Source organism: Convolutriloba macropyga, chromosome 13 (assembly GCF_964194025.1).
Source record: "Convolutriloba macropyga chromosome 13, txConMacr16.3, whole genome shotgun sequence".
NCBI lineage: Eukaryota > Metazoa > Xenacoelomorpha > Acoela > Convolutidae > Convolutriloba > Convolutriloba macropyga.
This window is the reverse complement of record NC_134480.1, coordinates 42,632,593-42,655,497: the sequence shown is the minus strand read 5'-3', so window position 1 is coordinate 42,655,497 and position 22,905 is coordinate 42,632,593. Positions and strand designations below refer to the sequence as shown.

At 37.1% G+C, this 22,905-nt stretch overlaps 1 protein-coding gene across 2 annotated transcripts; it reads right to left on the bottom strand.

Moving 5' to 3' along the window:
- Positions 1 to 318: 318 nt before the first annotated feature.
- Positions 319 to 21,611, bottom strand: LOC142351551 (uncharacterized). Of its 2 annotated transcripts, XM_075403637.1 has the most exons (7): positions 21,500 to 21,611; positions 21,346 to 21,422; positions 18,967 to 19,020; positions 18,147 to 18,350; positions 5,453 to 5,600; positions 2,938 to 3,052; positions 319 to 607 (listed from the first exon to the last, which is right to left on the bottom strand). In XM_075403637.1, exons 2-7 carry the CDS (start codon positions 21,413 to 21,415, stop codon positions 458 to 460), a joined length of 741 nt encoding a protein of 246 aa, XP_075259752.1. In that variant the 5' UTR covers positions 21,416 to 21,422; positions 21,500 to 21,611; the 3' UTR covers positions 319 to 457. The 2 variants fall into 2 exon arrangements, with proteins under 2 accessions (XP_075259752.1, XP_075259751.1); XM_075403636.1 differs by having other exon boundaries at positions 21,346 to 21,571.
- Between the last annotated feature and the right edge of the window lie 1,294 nt (positions 21,612 to 22,905).

Sequence of the window (22,905 nt, the reverse complement as noted above, 5' to 3'; positions counted from 1 at the left end):
AAGAGCGAAAAAGAGCGATCTTTTCTACTGGGGATCACTCCGAATAAGAGTGAATCAATCTTAAAGAGTGAATTGTAATTTTTGCTTTAATTTTTTGATTTTTTGTTTTTATCTTTGATTTTAATTGATTTTTTATTGAATTTAGAGCTAATATATAGTAGTGGATAAAACAAGGGATTCAACAAACAGTAAATTTTGGCCCGATTCGACATGCGCGATTAGCGTTAGGAGAAAGGGACAAATTTTACTGGTGGTTGAATCCCTTGTTTTATCCACTACTCCCGTTTTTCATCAGTGGGGGAGGGGCTTAAATTTGAAAAGCTTCCAAAAATTTGTTTTTCTGAAATACATTTAATTTTATTCTATCTCTGTAAGCAGTCGTTTGTATACAGCTAAGTTTTTAACTGAATTTCATATCTTTCCCCACAGCTTCTTCATCTTTGTGATAGCGAGTTCTCTAGATTTCCTCCTCGGTTTCGTTCCCGTTTTCATCTCCGGCTGAAGAAGGTGACTGGGAATAATTGTTGTCATAGATGAGACTGCCATTGCTGTCCAGCCACTCTGGATTGTAGTAGGTACCATTGTTGTTGTTTACCATCACCAGAATCTAAATAACAAACATAATTTCTGATGACTGTGCTTATGACCTACATGCAGGTAATTTTACTTGAACTGTGCATGTAGTCCCCCTGCACAATTTACCTGCAGTTTACCTGAACAGTCCGAATTTCAGGTAATTTTACCTGCACAATTTACCTTAAATTTGCTGGTAATTTACATTCACATTGACTGTACTGATTACCATAACTGAATACATGAAGATTTGATGCAAGTTATGTACTATAATGTTTGCCAGTATTTTCATTCATTTTTAATAGTAACCTCCGGTCCAAAAAAGCCCCAGAGCACTTTCGGAAATTTGGAGTTTTATAAAAATTGTTTAATGATAAAAATTTTAAACTTTTGGTTTACTTCTTTCCAGTTTTGGAAAAATCATAGGGAAGCTTCATGGAATCGTCTTTACTGTCTGAAAAGAGAAGCTACAAAATATTATTTTCAAACTCCGTTTTCCTGGAAAAATTTTGCCACAAATTTATACATTAAAACCCGGGTCGAGAAGAAATCGGGAAAATATATAAGATAAGCAATGAAAAGTTGTTTTTTTTACCGCAAATTTTGTACACAATTTTGCGGTGAAATGCGGTTCATGCGGTGAAATTATGTAAGCCCACCGCTAGAGTAAGCAGAGCAGTGAACTTACAAAAGTTCTCCACATTTCACCTCTTACTACAAGTTACCGTCCTTGAACGTATTCGAACCTCTCACCTCCTTAATGTCAGCCACTTCTTCTTCCACTGCGTCACTCCTCACTAAAATCTAGCATATTTGTTTTGAATTTAAATCAAATTCACTCTTCTTTATGTAAAACATACGCGTTGAACTTTTGTAAGATAAGCGGTGAAAATAAAAAATTTAGCGGCGAAATGTGGTGAATGCGGTGAAATTATGTAATTTCACTGCTTACTCTAGTGGCGAAAATACATAAATTCACCGCTTAAAAAATTTTCAAAAAGATATGATTATTGGTGGGAAAATTTTCCGTTTGTCTTTAAATAAATGTTTCTTAACTTCGTTGAACAAAAGGCAATCACTAATGTTAACAATTTTAACACTTTTTTAGTCGTTATTTTATGTAAAATCACCACTAAGTTAAGCGGTAATGTTATGTAATTTCATCGCATTCACCATTTATCTTACATAATTTGGACAATTTTTTTCAAAGCGGCGAATTTATGTAAATTCACCGCTAAATTGAGCGGTGAAATTATTTAATTTCACCGCTACCAGGCGATAAAGGTTTTTTCACCGCATTCACCGCCTGACTCATCTAATTTCACCGCATTCACCGCTTATCTTACAAAATTTTCCGCATTCATCGCTTATCTTACAAAATTTTCCGCATCCACCGCTTATCATACATAATTTTGCGTTGAATGGCGGTGACAACTCGACCCGGGAATCACAAAAATAAATTGCCGGTAATTTACCCGAATAATGTGTATTTAAGCATTTCCGGGGAAAATTTTGCAGTTAAATTTTATCTAAACAAGGTCTTACTTGCACAATGTTCAGGAAAAATTACTTAAATTATTTTGTGTGAACACATAATCTAATGAAATCCAGTGCTGATATTCCAAAATATGTACTGTTTGTTAAGAAAAGCTTTATTAAAATTAGCAAGATCATAAGACTTTCTGGCACAATAGCAGTAACTGAAAAAAAGGAAACTTTGAATCTGTTAATGAGATGTTCCATTTCGCTGCCAAATCATGTTTTATTAGAAAGTTTATCGATCAAATTGTTCAACCAAAACATATCTCAAAAATCTTTTGTAATCAAACATCCCCAGCGCTTTGCCTCCCAAATGTTTCTTATTATTCTCCCCTTTTCCCCTACATTTACTTCTAAAACAATAGTGGGAAATGTATGAGATTGGGCAGACTATGTAAGAGATTGGGCAGAATTTTGCATGTATGAGATTGGGCAGAATTGGGCATGTATGAGATTAGGCAGAGATTGGGCAGAATTGGGCAGAATTGGGCAGACTTAAAATTGAGATTGGGCAGAAATGTATGAGATGTATGAGATTGGGCAGAACTTAAATGTATGAGATTGGGCAGAATTGGGCAGACTTACAAATTTCTCGCTTTTTCCAGTTATATCCGTGTGAAATTCAAGTTTCACAGTGAAAACAAATAGGAAACCCGGCGGACGCTTTCAATCTTGTAGTGTAAATCAAAATGTTTGCCATTTATGACAACACTAATTCCGCACTTTTCCCTGGAACATTTTGTGCTCATTTCTGTGCAATGGATTGGGCGGAAAATGAGCGGCGGAACATGAGAGGAATATAAGTGGAATGAAAACTATTCTTACCCATGCAGCCTTCCATCCATCGGTTCCGTGAATTGTGACTTTGAGTTTGTCGAATATCTCAGTGGATGTCTTCATACATGCATTGCACGGCATGGACAGGAAATACGTATCAATCCTGAACAAAAATTTTCATGAAGTGGTCAAAAACTTTATCGTTTGTTAATAACAAAACCACTCAGGTTGAGTTTCAGACCCAAATTGATTTATGATCAGACCCAGTCGAGCGCACACCCGTGTGTTCCCAGACCGAAATTACAGGGTCTGGAGGGAAGTTCGAGATCATTACAGTCTGGACGATGGTCTGGAGATGGTCTGATCAGAGGTCGATTTGGTCTGAAAAGTCTGATCATAGGTGGATTCGAGCGCACTTGGGTCTGATCAGAGGCGACTTCGAGCGCAATTGGGTCTGATCATAACCTCTTCGAGCGGACTTGTCTCTGATCAGAAAAGTTTTCGAACGCCATTGGGTCTGATCAGGGACCATTTTGAGCGCATTATTATTTTGTTTTTGTTTTTATCGCTGAGAGATGTTGGCTCTGCCAAGAGGCAGCCTTAAAGCAGCGTTCTGATCAGAGACTCATCTAAAGTCCGATAGTTTTGATCAGAAAAAAGGAGTCCAGCTGATAGCAGAGGCCGGTCCCCTTTAGAAGAAGTTTTGATCAACTGGAGATCACGATGTTTTTTATGGAGAGCCGTCTAAACTCACTCATTGAGTCATAAATGTATGCTAAACGGTACACTATATAAATTTTGTTCTCAACAGCTGGGTTTCGTTTTCTTTAGCAATACTTTAATTATTGATTTTTCCTTAGATGAATTAAAAACTGCAAACATCAGTTTTTATGAAATGAATATATTATAGCAAAGTTAGGAGATTTTGTTATAAGTAAAATCTTTCTCTGATCAGACTATTTCGAGCGCACTTGAGTCTGATCAGAACCGATTTCGAGCGCACTTCAGTCTGATCATAAATGGCTGCAAGCGTAACTGGGTGTGACCATAAATGCTTCGAGCGCAACTGGGTCTGATCATAACCTCTTCGAGCGCACTTGAGTCTGATCATAGTCTGATTAAGGTCTGGGCAATGGTCTGAATTTGAGTCTGGACCATGGTCTGAAGATGGTCTGATCAGAACACCTGCGGTCTGAAAAGTCTGATCAGAGACCTTCTGTGTCTGGAAAGTCTGATCAGAGGTAACTTGGGTCTGGAAAGTCTAATCAGAGATTATTTTGGTCTGGAACGTCTGATCAGGCGAAAATTTGGGTCTGGACCTCAACCTGGGCGAAGAACAAATAAACATATAAACTTACTTTGAATATACTGAAAAATTGGCAGCTAACGTTGAGATTTTATCTATTACAGGTTTGAATGAAAACCTAGAAAGTTCTAACGTTAATTTTCTGTTGTCATAAGGAAGGCAATGCAAAACTCATTCGATTTAGCTAAGGTTTGATGTATTTATAAACAATTTTTATATCATGAATAAAGTGTGGAATCAAAAATGTAGAAACAGTTGATATAAAATTTCAATGTTGACCCTTCAAAGCTCAACCAAAAATTAGGAAAGATTGTAAGACATGTTTTTGAATGTGGAATATTGTCACATTGATTGGCTTGATCGATTTGGTTAGTTTTAAATGTAAAAAGTTAAAGAGTTAATGAACAGAGTACTGGCCATCCAGAAAAACAGAATGTTTCCAGACTGATTCAGCGCTGATATAATCTGCCACCTCCGGGATTCAAAAACGTACGAAATTGTCGGTTTAATTGGTTTAAAATGTAAGAAGTCTTTGGTAGTCTTGAATTTGAATTAGTTTAACAATAAAAAGACCCAACTAAGAACAAACACATAAAAGTCAGCGAATAGGAACATGTAAAGACAAACGGACTTGGGTTGTGATTCGTTCGCTGAATAATGGGTATAGACTTATCAAACTTTGTGGGTTATACCAAACAGACTCAGACAACCCTAGGCCAGGCAAAACACGTTTCAATCACTACGCAAGGCTTAAGAAAGGTAAGAAATTACTAATTTGTTTTGAGACAATTTTCCTTTAAGAAAGGTGATGTTTTGAACTTCAGTTTTGTTTACTAAAAGGGTAATTGATTTGTTTGAGTATTGGAGTAATTTAGCCAGCAAAGTTAAATTCAGGTTGCAACAGTTGAATTGCCTTTTGTAGTTTAGTTAAAGCTCTCGGAAACGTATGTGAGAAGGAGAGTTTTAATGGCATTTTTTAATGCATATGATTGCGATAATTCGTTATAAATAAGATACATAATCTTTCAGCGTTCTACCAACTTTGATAACCAAACCATTCAAATCGATATTTAAATCATTTATATTTTTCAACGGATAAAACAAATGTTTGTGATGACGTTCTACAAAGCATCTAATTAAATTTTTAATTGCTGATTTATACCAAACAATCGGGTGCTTTTGAAAAGCCAACGTAAAACTGATTTAAAATATTCTGTTTTCTTAGAATTAAGAAGAGTTATTTTTTGCAGCACATACTTTCCCCTCTGTCGGTCATTGTAGTCCGGCAGATCCAGTTTCCCAATGTTGCACACCTGTCCTCCCAGGGTGTAGGCCTCGTAGTAGAAGTCTGAGTTGGATCCAGCCTCATACACGTCTTGTGTTTGTTCACTCACCAGGTTGATCACTTAACAGATATGAGAAATGAATGAACAGTGAACAAACAATGAGATAGCAGGACAATTCTTGACGTACAATTAAAAAAAATTCTCCTTGACTAAACAAAAAACTAGACCAAGAATGGACTATAAGTGAATTGGGAAAACCATTTCTAAAAAATAGACCAAACAAATTTAAAAAAAAAACAAAAAATCAATGTCAAAACCAACTGTGAACAAAAAACCACTAGCGAGAAATGGATATTTGGTTCAAACGAAAAACTTGGCCTAGAATTAACTATTAATAGATTGAGAACACTATTGATCCAATCCAAAAAATCGAAAAAAAAACAGTAAAAATCAAAGTAAAATTGCCGCATGTGAACAAAAAACCACTAGCGAGAAAGCGAATTTTCGTCCAAACACCGTTTTCTGACCCTCAGTTTAAAATCAGAGCAAAGAAATTTCACGCCGCAAAACCACTCGCTTTTTAGCTCCACTTCCTGTTCCGGCGTGACCAAAATCACTAATCCAATTTGAATTCAAAAATCATGAGAGCAGATATTAAAAAAAGACAGCGCCCCAATACAATTCAAATTCTTCGAATTGTAATAAAAAAGATAATTACTATGAATCAACTCACAATGCAATTACTGAATCGGCTCAAAATCAGAATGGGATTCAGAAAATTTTCTCAGCGCTGCAGACAAATACAAAGAGAACTGTAATTTAACCCTTTTATGAAGTTTTGGAGCAAAATTCCAACCAACCTAACCGGAGCAGAGGACTCACAATTTTGATGATATAGTCTGCTTTTGTGAAACATATTGATATTGCTTCTTTCCAAAATTTCCAATTCAGATTGAGATTTTTGAGATTTTTTCCTACTAGATCGGTTTAAACAAAGGATTGTTTTAAGGTAACTTCAATGTTATTATTGTTTCAATAAAAATAAGTTTCAACTTTTTATATTGGAAGACAGTGTGTGAAAACAATCGAACGAAACAGAAACTTTTTCAATCCTGTGACCGATTATCTCCAAAAAATAGGCAGCAGAATGAACTCAGAACCATCATTTTGAGGCGTTGATTAACTGTATGCAAATTTCAGTATTTTTTTTTTAAATGGAACAACAATGGTATCATTTTGAACGACGAACTTATCTGTCGGGACACAAATTGTGACTCGTCATGATTGATATATGAACCGTTCCCTCCAAAAAGTTTACGCAATCGCACCTGCTATTTTTTTTTAAATCAACAACACTGGTTACTTTACTACGTAGCAACCTGAAAATCTACCCGGAAAACTTACTCGAAAACCTATTCGGGAAACAATCCTAGCATGTTTGAAATTTAAAATTCACAATTATTTTAAAACGTCCTCTTAATTTGGTGTCCCAGCATCGTGAAGTGATAAAAAAGACAAATTGTTAAGGCGTTAAACAAACGAAAACTCTTCGATTAAGAATATAAACCCAACTTGATTAAGCTTGGCCTATGACCTATTGGATTAATGCTAATTCTTTATGACAACTGTTTTGTTGAAAAAAATAATGATGAAAACGACCAATTTCTGGACGATCAATGTTAGTTATTGGTTCGGAAACACAAACACGTGCCATCAAAAAACTTTCGGTGTACGATATAGACACAAAGCAAAAGTGATCTGACGATTTATTTTAACAATGTAGCATTGCACCTTATTTTATCGCTCATGATACTCATCATTGCTCAAGGCAATTCAAGTTACAAGATTGTTGGAATGATTTCGGAGACGAGACAAAAAACTTGAAGACCTTCATGCGTTAGTGCTATATATAAACTGGGAACCATTAGAACTGTTGAACTATATTTGATTTTCTCAACCAAGAAGGTGAAATATCAACTTGATTTTTCAAAACAAAAACAAAAACAAGGACTTTAATATCTTGAAGATATTAAAGTCCTTGGTTTTGTTTTTTTTATCAAATTGAGTAATATCATCTTTTTTCTTATTGCTAAAATTCTTAAATATTATTTTGGTTGGATCTAAGCGTTGACAAGTAAGACTTTGGGACAGGCCTGTACTGCTTTACGGTTAATGGAGTTTGCAATCAATTTTGGTTGATTGAATGCGGAAAGTCCTCGTTCTGAGCTGCAATTAGAGACAGAGAGAGAGAGAGAGAGAGAGAGAGAGAGAGAGAGAGGGAGAGAGAGAGTGTGTGTATGAACGTGAAGGTGCGCAAAAAGTTTTTAAACAAACAATTTGAAATACAAAATAATTTAATACCCCGTGTTGCCACTTCTTAATAATCATACTAAGAGCATATATGATACCATACAAATCATAGACTATATCTTAGTATGCTCTTAATAAGGTTTCCATTTTTTCATATATGACTTTCTATGATTTTTAAGAAATCATTAATGATCTTTGTATTTAAACCCAGAAACCATAAGCAATGGCGTTCGCTGAAACATCGAACAAGCATATATGAGTTTTCTATGAGTATTAAGAAATAATATATGGTCTTAGTATGATTTTTAAGAAATCATATATGATCTTAGTATGATTTATAAGAAATATGATGAATCTGTCAACGTTTTATCGTGATACCTCTTACTATCTCGAACTGCAAGAAAAACTGTCCGCACTTTAGGCGAGTTTTCCTTTGCAGCCCAAGAAAAAAACAGAGGCTCTGATAGCTAAAAAGACACACACCTAAAAAAAACCAGAACCTAAAAAAAAAAAATGTAGCACCATAACAACAAAATGTAGCACCATATATATAAAGGCAAGGAAAAAAAACAACATAATGGGAAAATCCCTATAAGGGCAGAGGGAAAGGGGCACCTAAGAAAAAAACCGTTTTTTTTTCCTATTTGAAAAATCATTTTTTTTGACAGAATATTAAAAAAAAACAAAAAATTGCAGCCATGAGATACAAATCGAACAACAATTTTACTGGATGTAAGAGTCATACTGCATGGGACACGGAAAGTAGTCTATAGATGAACAGAAAAAAACGTTAGGTTTTCATACTGAAATTTGCAATTTTCAAAAATAACGAATTTTAAAAATAAGTTTTTTTTATCAGATCAAGGAGAGGACCAAATCAAACGGAAAACGGCTCGGAGTATACCCTGTGTAAGTATATTGTAAAAAAAATTTGCAGCTCGCTTAGGGAAGAAGTTAAATTTTCGTACAGAAATTTGCAATTTTTGAGAATAACGAATTTTTTTTAAAAAAAGTATCTTTTATCAGACCAAGGAGTTGTCCAAATCAAACGAAACTTGGCACGTGGCATACCCGGTGTATGTAGCTTGTAATAGGAAAAATTTTTTTGCCATAGCTCTGGATTTTTGAGAGATTTTTTGCAATAGCTTTGAATTTTCGAGAATAAATAATTTTGAAAATATTTTTTTATCTGACCAAGGAAATAAGTTTTCTTTATCAGACCAAGGAGTTGTCCAAATCGAACCAAATTTTTCACAGAGTATGACCTGTATTTGTAGAGTGGGTTAGGAAAGAAATTTTTTCTACAGCTTGCCTAGGGAAAAAGTTAAGTTTTTCCACAGAAGTTTTGGATTCCTATTAGCTTTGTTGCTGATTCCTATTAGTTTGACTCTATGTCTTTCTCTGGCCAAAACTTCAAGGTAGATAGTATTTGGAGGTCAGCCACATGTTAACATCATGTCTATACTGCAATGGTAGCATTTTTGATGGTCTTAGTATGGTTGTCAAGATTTCATAAAACCATATATGACTTAGTATGATTACTAAGATGCTTTAGTAAATGTAGGCGTTTTTTGGTCTTTTGTTTAATTTCTAGATGATCTTATGGTACGAAGTGTTGCTCTGCCGTTTTTTCAGGATAAGTTTATTTTTCTTATGATCTTAGTATGAATGTCAAGAATTCATACAAGTCATATATGACTTTGTATGATTACTAAGAATCATATATGACTTTGTATGATTGTTAAGAAACAATTATGATGAGCAACACGGGACACTTCATTTATCGAGCTCCTTTATCAAATGCCAATGATTTTTGAGTTTTTCGACCAATTAGGCCTATAAAGGTCTTTATCGTTACATTAGGCAACATTAAAGTTTTAGTTACCTTCAAACTTTGACGTTAGACCGATTTGAAATTACCATTTTGAATCATAATTTTGTCTACATTTTCCAAATTGACAAAGGCATATTATGTGGTCAGGGGGTTCCCTTCTCTAGAAATTGTCAATTTCAACATCGGAAAATGGTGGTTTGAGTGGTTTCAATTAACAACAACGACAGAAAACTGTCGTTATTTTCAATTTCAAACAAAAAATGTCTGAAATTGAAATGTACGAATTAGCTGGTATATTTGGTGCTCACACGTACAAAAAAATCAATGTATTCGATTTCAAAGGACGGACATCGAAGCTACTTTTGTGTCAGTGGTTAGACATCTTTGGTATATTTGGTAGTTAAATTACGCAACCGTCGCTATGTTTGGCATCAACGGAAAGTTATAGGAAAACGACAATGAACTTGTTTTCTAATGATCCTGCCAAAGTTCTGTTAATTTAAATAATGAATCAAGTCTTTCGTCGAATTCATAAAAAGTGTGGCATTTTGATTTTAAGAACCAACAAAAATTTTGCTTGGTTCAACATGTTTTGCGAAATAAAAGAAACTTAAAATTAAATTTCAATTTTTGGCACAATTTGTCAGTTTGTTCAAGAAGTTCGTTTATAATTCTCGCTGATAGTACGTTGTCTCAACGCTGGACTTTGTTGTTTTCTATTATAAAAATCAACATTTTTAAATGACAAATCACTGCTTAGGTTTCAAACCAAAGACAATTTCTTGCCTTTCGAACAGGACAAACCAAAAAATTCTACGTTTTGTACCTCCCAATCCGAAGCTTCCTCGCATTCGAAAAAAATATACCAATATTTGCTAAAAACAAAGACCAAAAAAGCAAGGGAAGCCGTCTGAGATTTCATAGGTTTTATTTGATCTTCTGCACTATATCAGAGTTTGTTTATTTGAAAACAATTCATTTAAAATTGTGAACCTTTTGATCAAAGCTTATTTTTCTCGTTTCCCATGAGGTCCTAGTGGTATTGCGAAATTTTGTAATTCTTGGGATTCTTCGGGTTTAGGATATGTCTGTATGGGCCATGTGGACTGTCAAACTGCAAAAGATTCAGTCAGATTGCGATTGTTTGCAAAACAATTGTCTTTATATAAAGAAGTTGCAATTGTCTGTATTATCAGTTTTAGAAAAGGTTTTACTGGTATTGTGAAATATTGCATATTTGTAAGGTTTTCGTTATTATCCGACAACTGTTTAGCTATATCTCTTTTGCGTTGCCTAGTTTTGTCCTGTTTTAGTGTTTATTCTCACTTATCATACTTTCTTTTGACTGAGTCAACTTCAGAAGCAGTAAATTTGGTCTATTATTACACCCCGTGGGCTCAATTTGGGTCTCGTCATGGGTCACTTCTGCGTGTGACCTCGACCTGAGATGAATTCAAAAGGATTGCATCTGCAGCAAATTCAATCTACACAGATCCCGAGATAAAAGTTTAGAACAAATCTTTTTATCATGCATATTGAAGCGATACGTTTAAAGAAAATGTCAAATAATTGATCACACAAAATTATCAGAAATCTCTGGCACATGTTTATCTCACTTTTTTAAGAAACTCGAATTACCAATCGTACAACTTTCTGCGATTTCATGCTAGGTCAAATATGGATGTTAGTAACCATTCTTAGTCAAATATGTTTGGTTTGTGTGATTTCGTAGTAATCATACAAAGGTCATGGATGAATTCTTGGAAATCATATAAGAAACAAGCATAAAACTTGAACGCCAAAAAAGATAACTTTCATTTTTGGCAGAAGCAGAAAGAATTCTTTGGAAAAAGCACAAAGTCAAATATGACACCGCAAATCGCCGTATAATATAATCAGAGTTGATTATATCGCCGTATTTAAGTTGATTATATCGTGTGTGCCGTCTGCATTTGACTACATGGGTGCGCAATGTTGGGTTATGGACTTTCGCAAGCGGAATAAAAAGCGTTTTTAACTAAGTAAAAGAATTAATTTCTCAAAAATGAGAGAATAACAAAATGATATTTTACAGTAGAATTTAGAGATTTACAGGAGAGATCTGATTATTAGATCAAGATGGTGATTTGAATTTGGGGATAAAAAAGGACTCAAAAATCAGCTGTATATATACCCATTATCAGTGTGAAAAAGTCAAGATACAAAACTAATCTTAGCACCGTGATTTATAGTGGGGGTCGCAAAGGTTACCCAATATGGTTTGTTTCTGCAAATCAGTCGCAAAGGGAACCATAAATGGAATGCATTTGCACTTTTCTGAGAATTCATTCACACTTCCGGAGATATCATCATCATTTAATACATGCTGGGAAGATTTTACATCAATTAATCTAACTCTAATAATAGTTATCTAGGTTCACCAATTTGAACCGAATATTGATTCTCAGCACCATTTCTTGACGATTCATTTATATAATTTCTTTGATCAAAATCAAATTGCTTGTCTTTCCAATCTGGTAAGTTAAACTTTCTTTCTAATTCTCACTAAGTTTAAGACTATAGTTTGATCGAAATTCTAACACCCCCACTCAGACTTGAGCTGATTGCGTAGAGTCTGTTCCCATCAAAACTGCTCTGAATGTTTCCACTTTCGAAACGGGTAAGGACTTTGTGAAGATGTCCGCTGCCATTTTGTCTGTAGGAACGTAATGAATTGAAATAGTCCCATCCTCCGTTTTGTCCCGGATGAAGTGAAACTTTGTTTCGATGTGCTTGCTCCTTTTGTGCATGACTGGGTTTTGGCAGAGTCTGATACAACTTTGGTTGTCTTCTCCAATTGCTATTGGACGTTTCTGTTGGATGCCAAAATCCTCTAGAAGTTGTTTCAGGTAGAGTGCTTCCTGAACTGCTGCTGCCATGCCCTGATATTCTGCTTCTGATGAAGAAAGAGCAACTGTGGCCTGCTTCTTGACACCCCAGCTGAGTGCTGCGCCACGTCCGTTGAGCTTGATACGTCCGTAATAGCCCGTTGTTGATTTTCTGTCGTTCACGTCTCCAGACCAGTCTGCATCACTTTCCCCCACTAAATCATAACTAGCCTCTTTTTTGTAAGTAAGTTTTAAACCTTTTGAACCTTGAAGATATCGCAGAAGTCGTTTTCCGCACATCCAGTGTTGATTGGTAGGTGCATTCATGTGTCTGGACAGAATGTTGACTGTGAACATGATGTCTGGCCTCGTCTGTTTGGCCAAATACAGAAGTGATCCAACCAAGCTTCTGTAGATCCTCTGGTCCACTTCTTCGTCTCCGTTCTGTGCTGTCTGAAGTTTCAAATTCAAATCAGCTGGAGTTCTTGAGGGTTTGCATTGATCCATTTGAAACCGCTCAAGCATTGTTTCTATGTAGCGTTCTTGGTCGACTGTGACTTTGCCCTCTTCTCGTCTGATTCTTAGACCCAGAAACCAGTGTAGTCTCCCTCTGTCTTCCATGTGAAAGGTTGCTTCTAGTGCCTTCTTGACATCAGAGACCACTGTCATACTTCTTGATGCTACTATGATGTCGTCAACCCAGACCAAGATGAAGGTGTGATCCTCTGCTTCTGATCTTGCGAACAAGCAGTGATCGTTCCTGCTTCTGGTGAACCCCTGTCTCAGTAGGAAGTTTGCCAGCTCTTTGTACCAGTTGTTAGCAGCCTGTTTCAAACCATAAATTGATTTATTTAGTCGACATACTAACTTCTCCCCATCTGATCCGCGTTTTACAAACTCCTGTGGCTGTTCCAGATACACTTCTTCCTCGATTGGTGAGTGCAGGAAAGCAGTCTTGACATCAAATTGGTGCATCACATGGCCTTGCTTCGCTGATAGCTGAAGTAGAATCCTGAATGTCTCTGGCTTACAGGTAGGCGCAAAAGTCTCAAAGTAGTCCAGTCCTTCCACTTGTTTGAAGCCTTTCGCCACATAGCGCGCTTTGTATTTGTCCACTTGACCACTGGGTCCCAATTTCACTTTGTAAACCCATTTGCCCGGTATGACGTCCCTGTCTGTGGGTGGTCTCACTAGGTTCCAAGTCTCGTTGTCTTGGAGTGCCTTGACCTCGTCCTTCATTGCCCGGTGCCACTGGTCCCAATCGTCACCTTGCTTGACTTCGTAGACTGTTTTGGGTTCCACATAGTCGCCCTCAGTCACAACAAGATGGGTCCTGACTTCTCCAAAAAATTGCGGAACATTCCTTGCTCGTGTCCCTCGTCTGGGCTCCGCTCTGTCCGCGTGTTCCAGTGCATCTTCATTGAAGCCAACTGTCTCTAACTGTGAGAAGTCTTCTGTGTCACTGTCTTCCAGTGAATCTGAGTCTCTGTGACTCCCTCTTGTTGCATTAGATCCTTCATCTAGTGCTGTTTCTCCAACATCCGAGGCCTCTTGTATCAGTGTTGTTTCTTGTGTATTCACGCTCCCTGCGTCATGCCACTCCTCCTTCATTGCAGTAGATGTGTCCTGTCGTTCTCTGTTGTCATCGTCTTGATGACCATCATCTGTGTGCCAGATTCCCAGTTCCGACCCATCATCTAGTAGGTCAGCCGTTTCTTTGTTGTCAGGGATTGAGCCCACTTCAGACTCCTTGATGATCACATCTTGAACTGCCATCACCTTGCGTGTGTTGGGTATGTACACCAGGTATCCGTTTTCTCCTTCAGTGTAACCCACAAACTTTCCTTCCAGTGCCTTGGGTTCAAGTTTGCTGACTTCTCTGTCCCTCTTCCTCATGAAGACTGTGCAACCAAAAATAGATAATTTACTAATTGGAAGCTTAGGTTTTATACCTCTCATCAGCTCTGCTGGGCATTTTTCTTCTCCTCGTCTCACAACCAAGTTTCTGATCCTTGCTGCATGAAGAATTGCTGCTCCCCACATCATCTTTGGAAGTCCTGAGTCAATGAGCAAACATCTTGCCATCTCCAGCAGTGTCCTGTTGCACCTCTCAGTTAACCCATTCTGTTGTGGCGTCTCTGGTATGGTCTTCTCCTGTAGAATGACTGCATCTAAGCAGTACGTCTCGAACTGCTCTGAGAGAAACTCCTTCGCATTGTCTTGCCTCAGCTTCTTGGGCGTCCCCACACTGAGAACAAATTTCTTCAGGCTGGCCAGTGCTTCACTCTTTGCCTTAAGCAAGTCCACAAACACAAACTTCGTGTACTGGTCTGCAAACACAATGCAGAACCGGAACCCTGACAGTGACTCTACTCTGAAAGGTCCCATCACGTCTGTGAACACCCTCTCCAGCTTCTCTTCTGCTTGGGTCTCTGCCACTCTTGGTACTGGAGTCTTTGTGATCTTGGCCAATGCACACGCATTGCATACATCATCGAGTTCCCCCACTGTCTCTGGTGCATTCCTGACCACATCTGCTTGATTCAAATGACCCAATCGTCTGTGCCACTTCCTTGCACTGTCAAGTTTCACGCTGTTGGAACTCATCTTGAATTCTAGAACGCTGCAGGGTAAGTAAAACAAATTATTTTCTTGTGTTAGTTTTACCCGAGTTCCCTTCTGGAGTTTCATGCAGCTGTTTCCTCTCTCGAAAATGAAGCTATGTCCCCACTCCGTGCATCTTGAGACTGATAGGAGGTTTGAAGAATAGTCCGGCACACACAGAACATTTTTGAGTTCGCATTGGAATTCCCCTTTGTTTGAGGGTATGCTGATCCTCACACAGCCTCTGCCCACCACTCTGGAAGCCTCTCCGTTGGGATTTCTGACCACTGATTGAATCGGCACAAAGTCCAGAAACGCATCGATGTTCGTCACTATGTGATCTGTACAACCACTGTCCACTAGCATGCCTGCTGTCTTCCACTGGGTAAGAGCTGCCCAGCATTCCTCGTCTGGTGTAGCCAATGTTGGACCCATTGCCACTGACTCATGTTTGCCTCCATCTCTTTGTCTCTTGCATGCCCTGTCTAGGTGACCCTTCTCACCACACTTGCTGCATTGTGCTGTCTCCTTCTTCCTGCAGTCCTTGGCAAAGTGTCCAGGGATCCCACACACAAAGCAGTTTCCTTTCTTGGGTCCCTTCTTGAAGTCACGCTTCACTGCCAGTGCCACTGAACCACTTTGTCCCTTGTGTCTCTGCACCGTGCTCTCAAGAAAGTTCTGCAGCCTTTTTCTCAACTCTGTGAAGTTCGTTGCCGGGTTGAAGCTTTCCTGTATTACAAAACTTTCATACCTCATTGGCAGACCATTGAGGACCAAGGCGTTGAAGAGGGTCTCTGAGACTGCTTCCCCTGATTCTTGTAGCCTTGTGAGCAACTCCTGTCCTCTGATGAAGAAGCTGTCCAAATCCTCAGAATCCTCGAGCTGCAGTCGAGCAAGCTGTGCCACTAAAGTCACCACTGTCGGCGTCTCCACACTCTGAAATCTCTCTTGCAAAAGCTTCCAAGCCTTTGCTCCATCTCCAATGCCGTCATCTCCCACACAGTCATGTCTCATCAGCATGAGGGTTGTTGCATCTAGAGTCAGTGCCAGATGGCACCACACATTGTTCCGTTTCTCCTTGATGTCTGCAACTTCCCTCTCATATGCATCCTTCAGCACCTTGTGGTTCTTCTTTTCATCATTGGTTGCCCCATTGGCCAGTGGCGCAGGCTCATTGGGTTGCTCCTCTGTCCCCAGTAGTGATGTGTAGAGTCCCTTCGTCTGCATCATCGCCACAAATCTTGTGCTCCAGATTGGAAAGTCCTGTGCCTTTCCTGTGTAGGTCAGCAGCTTCACTGTCTGTTGATCCATTGAAGTTTGAGCAGGCAAAACAGTTGTGAAAAGAAAAGGTACTAAGCAGAAAAGGATTATGACTGTCAACAACAAATTAGTTTTGTTTTGGAAATTAATTTTATGACTTAAAAAATTGCTGGGCCCATAACCTGTTGGGTTATGGACTTTCGCAAGCGGAATAAAAAGCGTTTTTAACTAAGTAAAAGAATTAATTTCTCAAAAATGAGAGAATAACAAAATGATATTTTACAGTAGAATTTAGAGATTTACAGGAGAGATCTGATTATTAGATCAAGATGGTGATTTGAATTTGGGGATAAAAAAGGACTCAAAAATCAGCTGTATATATACCCATTATCAGTGTGAAAAAGTCAAGATACAAAACTAATCTTAGCACCGTGATTTATAGTGGGGGTCGCAAAGGTTACCCAATATGGTTTGCTTCTGCAAATCAGTCGCAAAGGGAACCATAAATGGAATGCATTTGCACTTTTCTGAGAATTCATTCACACTTCCGGAGATATCATCATCATTTAATACATGCTGGGAAGATTTTACATCAATTAATCTAACTCTAATAATAGTTATCTAGGTTCACCAATTTGAACCGAATATTGATTCTCAGCACCATTTCTTGACGATTCATTTATATAATTTCTTTGATCAAAATCAAATTGCTTGTCTTTCTAATCTGGTAAGTCAAACTTTCTTTCTAATTCTCACTAAGTTTAAGACTATAGTTTGATCGAAATTCTAACACGCAACACGAAAAACCATAATTTTTGGCATATTTTTAAAGAATGAATTGGAATTTAAACGCAAAAATGCATGTTTCTTGTAAAGGAGCAATTATAATTATCAAGTGGCATCCGGAAATATCAAAATCATCAGTCATGTAGATCGACTTTCATTTAGCACCCAATTCGTGTACCGATTCGTGCACTCAATTTAGCACCCGATTCCTGCAAATCAGATAAATGTTGCTTGTCGGTGAAAAATATTAGTAAACGCAATATGAGAAAAAAAAGATGCATGATTCTTTCTAATCATGCAAGGATCATATATGACTTTTTGACAAACATGGAAGGATCATATATGAAATCTTCAAATTCAGGCTGAAATGCCAAAAAATCAAGTATGGAAAGTATGATAGCATATATGATCCTGGTAAGAAACCCCAAAAAAATTTCAACTCGGCACCTCATTTCGTTAAGTATGCCCCCATTATAAAACCACCGTGCGTGTCTAAATGGAATGAAGCGTACATAACTCTAAATAGAAAGACGAATTTACACCAACAAACGTCGGTCAAACTGCTCTAGAGCAACATTCGGGTAAATTTAGTATAGAGGGGGCATTAGCCTGGATAGTTTTCATGGGTGCATAAATTTCAAAACACTTGGGGGTTGGAACCCGCAACCTTTTACCTAATGAACTTCATGAGTAAACACTCGGCTATCAGGGCCTAAGAAGAGCTTATCTTACAATCGAATTTTTTTGTTTTAGCAACAGATTAGAAAAAGTCCAGTTTAGATCACGTAGAAATCAAGAAGTCAAGCGTGAAAAATTCACTCGAGAAATGAAATTGAAAGAATGCTCTGGTACAGAGCTTTTGAGAAAATTTTCTGCTTGAAAGAGAGACAAACGATTTCAAGATGCTTCATACATCGTTCGAGAGCTATTAGAAAGCATAACTAGAGAGAAAAATTTCTTCAGGCTATACTCTTGGGGCTACCATCCACGGAAAAGTCACTTACAACATGTTCCATTGTAGCAATCCTTGTCTTTGGTCAAAAGAGCATTCCCACACCCATGTGACTCATTCTCATCACTGGTTCTCCTCTCGACACACACCCCATCTTCACTTAGTTCCTTCCATACGCACTCACGTCTGGATTTAGTTATTCCCTGGCCACAGTAGCAGGGACAAGGGTCGTCAGTCCAGTCAGTTAAGTCGTAGCCTGGCATAGGCAAAAAAAAGGAAAAGTAGCCTGGCATAATTTAAAAATACCGAAGTCAAGTTATAATCAGTGCTGACTAAGAGAACCATAAAGACAAGCGGAGACCTGATCTCGTCTTATTTCAAGCGTGGCACATAAATTTCTAAGACCTATAATACGTTCCGATCAATGCGGACTGAAAATCAGATCATAACAAGCATTTCAAAGGAAAAGTACTGATATAGACTTCAAACTGCGTTGCTATAGCGAAAACAACGGCCTTTGAAATTAAGTTAACTGCAACCCTTGAAACTACAAAGGAAAAAATGTTCTCGCTCGTATCCTTTTTCAGAAACGACAATTGTGAATAAAGTATGAGCTGGTAAACATACAGAATTTAATAACCAATTATTATAACTTTCCGCTAATTTCTTGTAGCATTTTCGACCATATTATTTGCGGATTAATTGTGGTAAATTCTTTAAAAAAATTGAGTAAATTTAACTAATATCGGAAGATAATGAACAACTTAATACATGAGCCTAATTTAAAATATAAATAAGAAGAATTTCTATAGTACTTCGGATGGTAAATATAGAATAAAGAGAAAAAAGTGTGAACACTAAAGCTACCTTACCTTCACATTGTTTGGTAGACTCAGCGGACATCTCACTCTGTCCAACTTCGTTCTCTGAAACCAAATCAGAAAAATAACATTGTTTAACGCCAATAACAATTAAAGATGCTTTTCGCGCAAAACATAAAACATTTTTTCCTCCCAGTTCTTCAGTATAATTATCTCTATACATTCTTAGATTTTTTCCTTTAAAAAAATCTAATTCCAAAGTATTTGTTCAAATGCATAACAATACGTGGCCAGTGTTTGTTTTTTTGAGCATGTTTACTCGATTTTTTTTATTTCTACGTGACTAAGGTAGTGTCAATTAAACCGAAATGAAAAAGCCATGAAAGAAAGCCTAATTGTTGATTAAAATCGGAATTGTTTCGCTCAATACCAATAGTGCATTAAAAAGACAGTTTGCATTTTTGCAGTTAGCCAGAGCACTGTTCACAAGAACATTTAAGTCTTTGAATTTGGTCAGGCTGAATACATACTTACAATTGTGGAAATGGGTTACATTCATCTCTGATTAATGGTGTCTAATTGTATGCCAGTGACTAAACTTTCTTTTTCTGACATTGGCAAAGTAATGTAACCTTTGTTTGAGTTTTTTCGTTTTCTTCGTTTTTTAGATGTTTTGGAATACAGGAATAAAGGATAAATAGAAGAAAAATTATTTTTGGGAAAACAGGGTATATTGTTGGGCATATCAGGAAATTTGAATGTATATATGCCACAGTGTTTGCTGTTTGTTTTAGTTTTGGTCGGCTTACATTTACGTCCTTCCAAAAAACAATTGAACATCATCAAAGCGAAACAAATCATTTTACCAATAAAATATGGGTTTATAATTGTCAGCACTGATTTGCCCACAAAATTCATTTAAGTCAATAATTTTTACCAGGTATTTTACAGAGAAGTTTTCACCAGTTAATCAGCAAGTTTTGGTTTTTCCATTATAACTCTGTTCAAATTTCTTCTAAAAAACGAAACAGTACATTTGTAAGTTCAATCTTCTCTTTTTGCATGCTTAGAAGGAAGGTGACCACTGTCGTTGATGCGATTATTTTACCAAGATGAAGGCAATTTTAATTAATTCTAGATTGAAAATTGTTAGTTATGTTCGCAATTAGCAATTTAACCCTTATTTTTGAAAAATCAATTATTTATACCGTGGCGGTCAAGCATGCCGATAGGCAAGTACGCCAAATTTTGGAAAAGAAGCTAAACAAGACGAATAAATCTAAGAAAACGGTATTATAGGTCGTCCCTGGTTGGTCGGTGCGCGCAATCCAAGCGCGTCACGGCTTTGCCGAGATAAACATTCCGAGATTTTGGGATTATATCCAACAGCGTATGAGAACGGTGGCCATGGACAGTTGTATGCTGGTACCACTGGAAGCCTTAAAAATGACATATTTTGTTTTGTTGCAGCTCTAGACTATTACATATTTTAAAAAATACTAAACACTGTCTGGAATGCAACGGTTAACAAAAAATTATTTCTGAAAGATTACATTACTACTACATAATTTTGGTTCGATTTTATGTCGGCTAACTTTCACTTCTCCTTATTTTGTTTTCAACTATTTTTCCTGCAGAGGGCAAACAATTGAAAGCCAGTTTGGGCATTTAGTCTTTCAGCCATCCTAAGTTGAACAAGAGTTACGTCGATAACATTTGGATTGTATATATGTAAACATTGTTGGTTCTATTTTTCAAAAGATTTCTATGCTTCAATAATAAGTAAAACTAAACCAAGACAAGGTGCGCGACCCAAGTCATCTCTGATCAGACCATCTAGACCAAACTCAGTTCTGATCAAACGGACTTGAGTCGCGCATTGGTGGTTCCAGGCCAACTTCAGTCGCGCATTGGGATGCCAGACCCACTTAGTTCTTGCACTGGGGTAGCCTGACTTGAACTTTTAACTGTTGAAGTAGCAATAATCATTGGTATAATGCATTATTTTATTTAGAAAAATAGACTTAATTGTATGTGTATGGTTTTTGGGTTTTTCAATTAAAAACATTTATTCCAAAAAATTAAAAATTTTCAGCTCATCAGCAATTAGCAATAATTGATCTTTAGCGTGGTTTTCATCAAGTAAAATTTGGAAGTGCTGCACAAAAAATTGGGCAGTCTTTTTGCGGTTAACTATCAGACTCGGCAGACTTTCAGACTCTGGAAAGTTTTCTGATCAGACAGTACAGACTCTGGAAAGAGCTCTGTTCAGACTATCCAGACCATACTACGCAACTGTCCAGACCCTAGACCATGATACGGTCGCTTTATTCCCCCGTGCGCGACCCAAGTCGGTCTGATCAGCGCCGGCTTGGGTCGCACGCCTTATCTTTTTAGATGCCCTGACTTTTTTATGGAGTCTCAAGTTACCTGTTGTCAGAATTCGTCCATGTGCCAAAGCAAAAAAGAGAAATAAACCAGCGAAACGAAGAATTGCCATTTCGTATCTGTTTCAAATATAAAATAGTTAAACCAATACCTATCGGAGAAAAAACAATTTATTTGATTATCAAATTTCTCTCACGTTTAGTAAAGAGCTTAAATTTGTAGACAAAAATGACAATAATTGAAATTCTTTTGTCTGTTTTGCAAATTACAAGTTGTTTGAAGTCAAAGAAACAATCATGAGGTTTCAAATGACAAAACACAATAGTCACATTAAAGATAGATTGATAGCTATCATATTTCAGATGTCAAGCAAACAAAAACTGGTCAAATTCCTCTCGGGAATTGTTGAAGCATTATTGTACCTGTTTTGAGTCACAAGATAAATCGGTCTGGAACATCAAATGTTGTTTAACATAAACATTGACGCAAAGTTGATAACCTTGTTGAAAAAAAAACTTCCGAAAAATAATGCACACACCGTGGTTTTCAAAACTTCGCGTCATCTTATTTACTAATGCGTATCGGGTAAACAGTCCATTCGCAAGTTCTCGTTTTAATTATTCGTTCAAGGCAGTTTTCATGCAAACTTCCCCGTTTTTGCGAGCTAATCATTTGGGCTCGTCCCCGGGTCGAGACAGGATGGTTAACTTATAAAAACTTACAAGAACTGCAAGTTTCTTACAAGTTCTTACATGTCAACAATCCAACATAAAAGTTCTTAGAAGATAGCCATTCGATCTTACGAGGCTCTTGCAAGTATTCTTGATGTTTTTATCAAACGAATCAATGAAATAATAAGATCTGAAAATGTAAATGAAATATAATCACTATTTCTACCCTTATGGTGAAGTTTGGAAGAAAGCTACAAGATAACCATCTGACTTGTAAGCTAATAATCCTTCGTAAGAAACTTTTAAGTTCTTGTAATTTAGCCAGTCTCGATCCGGGCCCGGGCTATGATTATCCTGTCGGGTTTTTTACCTTGCAACTATCTGATTACTTTTGGGTATTAGTTGTCTGTTTATAAAGCTTAGATAAAAGCTATAGTGTCAAGTTGAGAAGCAAAAACAAAGACATTAATCCAAAATCTCCATGTCAGAGAAACCTACGATTCTACCACTTGCATTTGTTTAAAAAAAGGCAGCAAAACGGTGTTTTTTTCAAAACAAATGCTATGTTTGAGTTTCAAAATTAAAAGAAAGGGTTCTGGGGAAGAAAAAAAATAGTGAGTTTGAAATTACAAAAATTCATCTGTCCGGAAGTGATTTTTATTGCATGATCATCAAACAAATTTTTGCTGATCAAGTTGTATAGGCTCATACTCAAAAACATGTGGAAAATATGAAACAAATTTTTGAAATATTTAATTCCCATAGAACCGAATTCCCCGCCAGAGCCTCAGAAATTATCATCCAAATTTGGTATATCGCAAATGATCTTTAAAATGTGTACCATTTTCAACATCTCATCACATTTTAAGAAGGGTGCTCACAAAAGAAACTCACAATACGAACTGGGCTTATTTTTTGAACATTGGACAAC